General features: G+C 46.8%; 1 protein-coding gene across 1 annotated transcript in view; it reads left to right on the forward strand.

Moving 5' to 3' along the window:
- Nucleotides 1-312: 312 nt before the first annotated feature.
- The window catches only part of LOC308165026 (solute carrier family 23 member 1), a gene marked incomplete at both ends in the record, with an annotated part of 88,126 nt that continues 85,704 nt past the window's right edge, over nucleotides 313-2,734 (forward strand). Inside the window, one exon of the mRNA XM_080539127.1 lies at nucleotides 313-384. Within this exon, the coding sequence (XP_080395253.1) occupies nucleotides 313-384 (72 nt within the window). The remainder of the gene's footprint in view (nucleotides 385-2,734) is intronic.

Genomic DNA, 2,734 nt, shown 5'->3' on the forward strand with positions numbered 1-2,734 from the left:
GTTTTAGTCTCCATACATGTCAATGATTAGATCGGGGGTGAGGGGGGGGTGAGGTAGCAGACACATGGTAGTAAGACAGCATACTGGGGAGGTTGGTTAGAGAGGGAGTATACTTATTTAGTAATCTCTGGTTTCCCTGACGATGTTGTGACGTGACGTGGTTCTCCCCACTTTCCCAAAGAGCCAGAGTGACTACTGACCTACTGTCTACGGTCCTGGACTACCAGTCTACCAGCTCTCCAGACAGAGGGACTAGGGTCCTGGACTACCAGTCTACCCGCTCTCCAGACAGACTGTCTACTGATCGCCACTATGCATCTTACTTCGGATTCCAAAGTGGAGATGGGATTCATGGAGCTCGGCATCGACAACCCTGCCCACAAGGTAAGCGCTGTGTCTTCCTCCTAGAACAGCAGAAGAGCTGCTTATCCATGAAGCCTGGCTCCCACTCTACACATTCATATATTATTCATTATTATTATTAATATGAATGTTTAGGCGACTCTGGTTGACTTGCGAAATGAGGCAGAAAGTATCCCCTCAATTGTTTTGGTGTTGACTTGAATCCTGAATTCTTGTGGTACGTTTCCATGGTGTTTTGATTTTCGATCAATCAATTGTTGTGGGTCCACATGCTTTCAGTGTGTTATGTACCCGTATAATATTAGTGTTTTGTGTGATATGGATGCTACTTTTGATAATACTTTTGATAATACTTTAGTACTGGATATACTTGGATATATATACTTTAATACTTTTCTATGTTTCCTATTGAGTTTTACTACTCTGGGTCCCACATGGGGGAGAACAAAAGTTGTCATAATCCGCCTCTGAAATGAGAGCTGAAGTTAAGCCGCTGAGGAATGGGAGCATGCCTCTAATGGAAGGGAGATCTCAATGGGGTGGATTGTCTTACTGTACGTCAACACTAGAACAGCCACGAGGGGTCATTTGAGTAAAGAGAAATGTTCTATCTTTGCACTCGATCAAATTTCAGGACCCTCCTTTCATGACTTGTCCTAGATATGTGCGTTCTACCACCCAGTATCCTTACATAAAAAAATAATAATCAGGATAAGCCAATATAAAGCTATTTTGCCGTTTTTCTGTGGAGGAGGCAGGCTAATTTACAAGATGGCCAACTAGTGGTCGTTGCGTGTAAATAGCAGCTTGAGCATTGTAAAGAGGGGGGGCTCTTTTAGTAGGTAAAAAAAGTGTTCTAGTGTTAATGTTGGGGCATGTTGGGGCATTTGGGGGCGACTGTGTCTCAGGAGGTAGAGTCGGCGTCTAATGATCTCAAGGTTGGCAGATCGTCGAAGTGTCCTTGGGCAAGACACTGAACCCCAAATTGCTCCCAGTGAGCGGGCCGGAGCCTTGCATGGTAGCTTGCCGCCATTGGTGTGTGAATGTGTGTGTGAATGGGTGAATGAGAGGCCATTGTAAAGCGCTTTGGATAAAGGCGCTATATAAGTCAGTCTATATAAGTCAGTCCATTTACCATTTACCATGTATAGCTGCCACCACAGCTGGCTAACTTGTCTTAACTGAGGGTGTAAATGCTGACAGCAGCAGAATGGATTCTGAAGTGAACAGAAACTTCACATCTGCTCAAATATAAGAAAAGCAAACGCCTGCAAATGTATCTGATGATGCTTCATCACAGAGTAAGACAATGACCCAGAACACACTGTGCTGCCATAGCAACCATACTGCCATAGCAACCATACTGCCATAGCAACTAGGGAGTTGTTCAGGGCCAAACAGTACATTTCATTTTCTGTTGATAGTCAAATTAAATAAAACCTACAATCAAACAACTGAAGATGGCTGCATCACCATGGTTACAGTACAGGCCAGGCAGAGCATCACCCTGGTTACAGTACAGGCCTGGCAGAGCATCACCATGGTTACAGTACAGGCCTGGCAGAGCATCACCATGGTTACAGTACAGGCCAGGCAGAGCATCACCCTGGTTACAGTACAGGCCTGGCAGAGCATCACCATGGTTACAGTACAGGCCAGGCAGAGCATCACCCTGGTTACAGTACAGGAGGCCAGGCAGAGCATCACCAGACCAGGGCTGTGTGTTCTAGATGGAACCAGACCAGAGCTGTGTGTTCTAGATGGAACCAGACCAGACCAGGGCTGTGTGTTCTAGATGGAGGAGAGGAACCAGCCCAGGGCTGTGTGTTCTAGATGGAGGAGAGGAACCAGCCCAGGGCTGTGTGTTCTAGATGGAACCAGACCAGCCCAGGGCTGTGTGTTCTAGATGGAGGAGAGGAACCAGCCCAGGGCTGTGTGTTCTAGATGGAGGAGAGGAACCAGCCCAGGGCTGTGTGGTTGAAGCCCGTCTGAGGTTCTGAGCTTGTGTCTTCAGGTGGACACAGCTGGACTGAGACTTTATTTTCTTTCTTTCGTTTTTCCCTCAAACAATTATAGAACAAGACAAGGCAGATGACAACAAACACACCAAAACTAAAACACAAACACAAACACAGCTGTCTGCACACACACACACGCACGCACACACACACACGAACACACACACACACACACACACACACACACACACACACACACACACACACACAGCTGTCTGCACACACACACACACACACACACACACACACACACACACACACACACACACACACACACACATACACACACATGTCCTTGTGACAGTCAACCACATGCAGGCCTACTGGGGAAAGGGCAAACTACAGCACATCCA

This window comes from Nansenia antarctica (genome assembly GCF_963989245.1).
Source record: "Nansenia antarctica genome assembly, chromosome: 9".
NCBI classification, from domain to species: Eukaryota; Metazoa; Chordata; class Actinopteri; order Argentiniformes; family Microstomatidae; genus Nansenia; species Nansenia antarctica.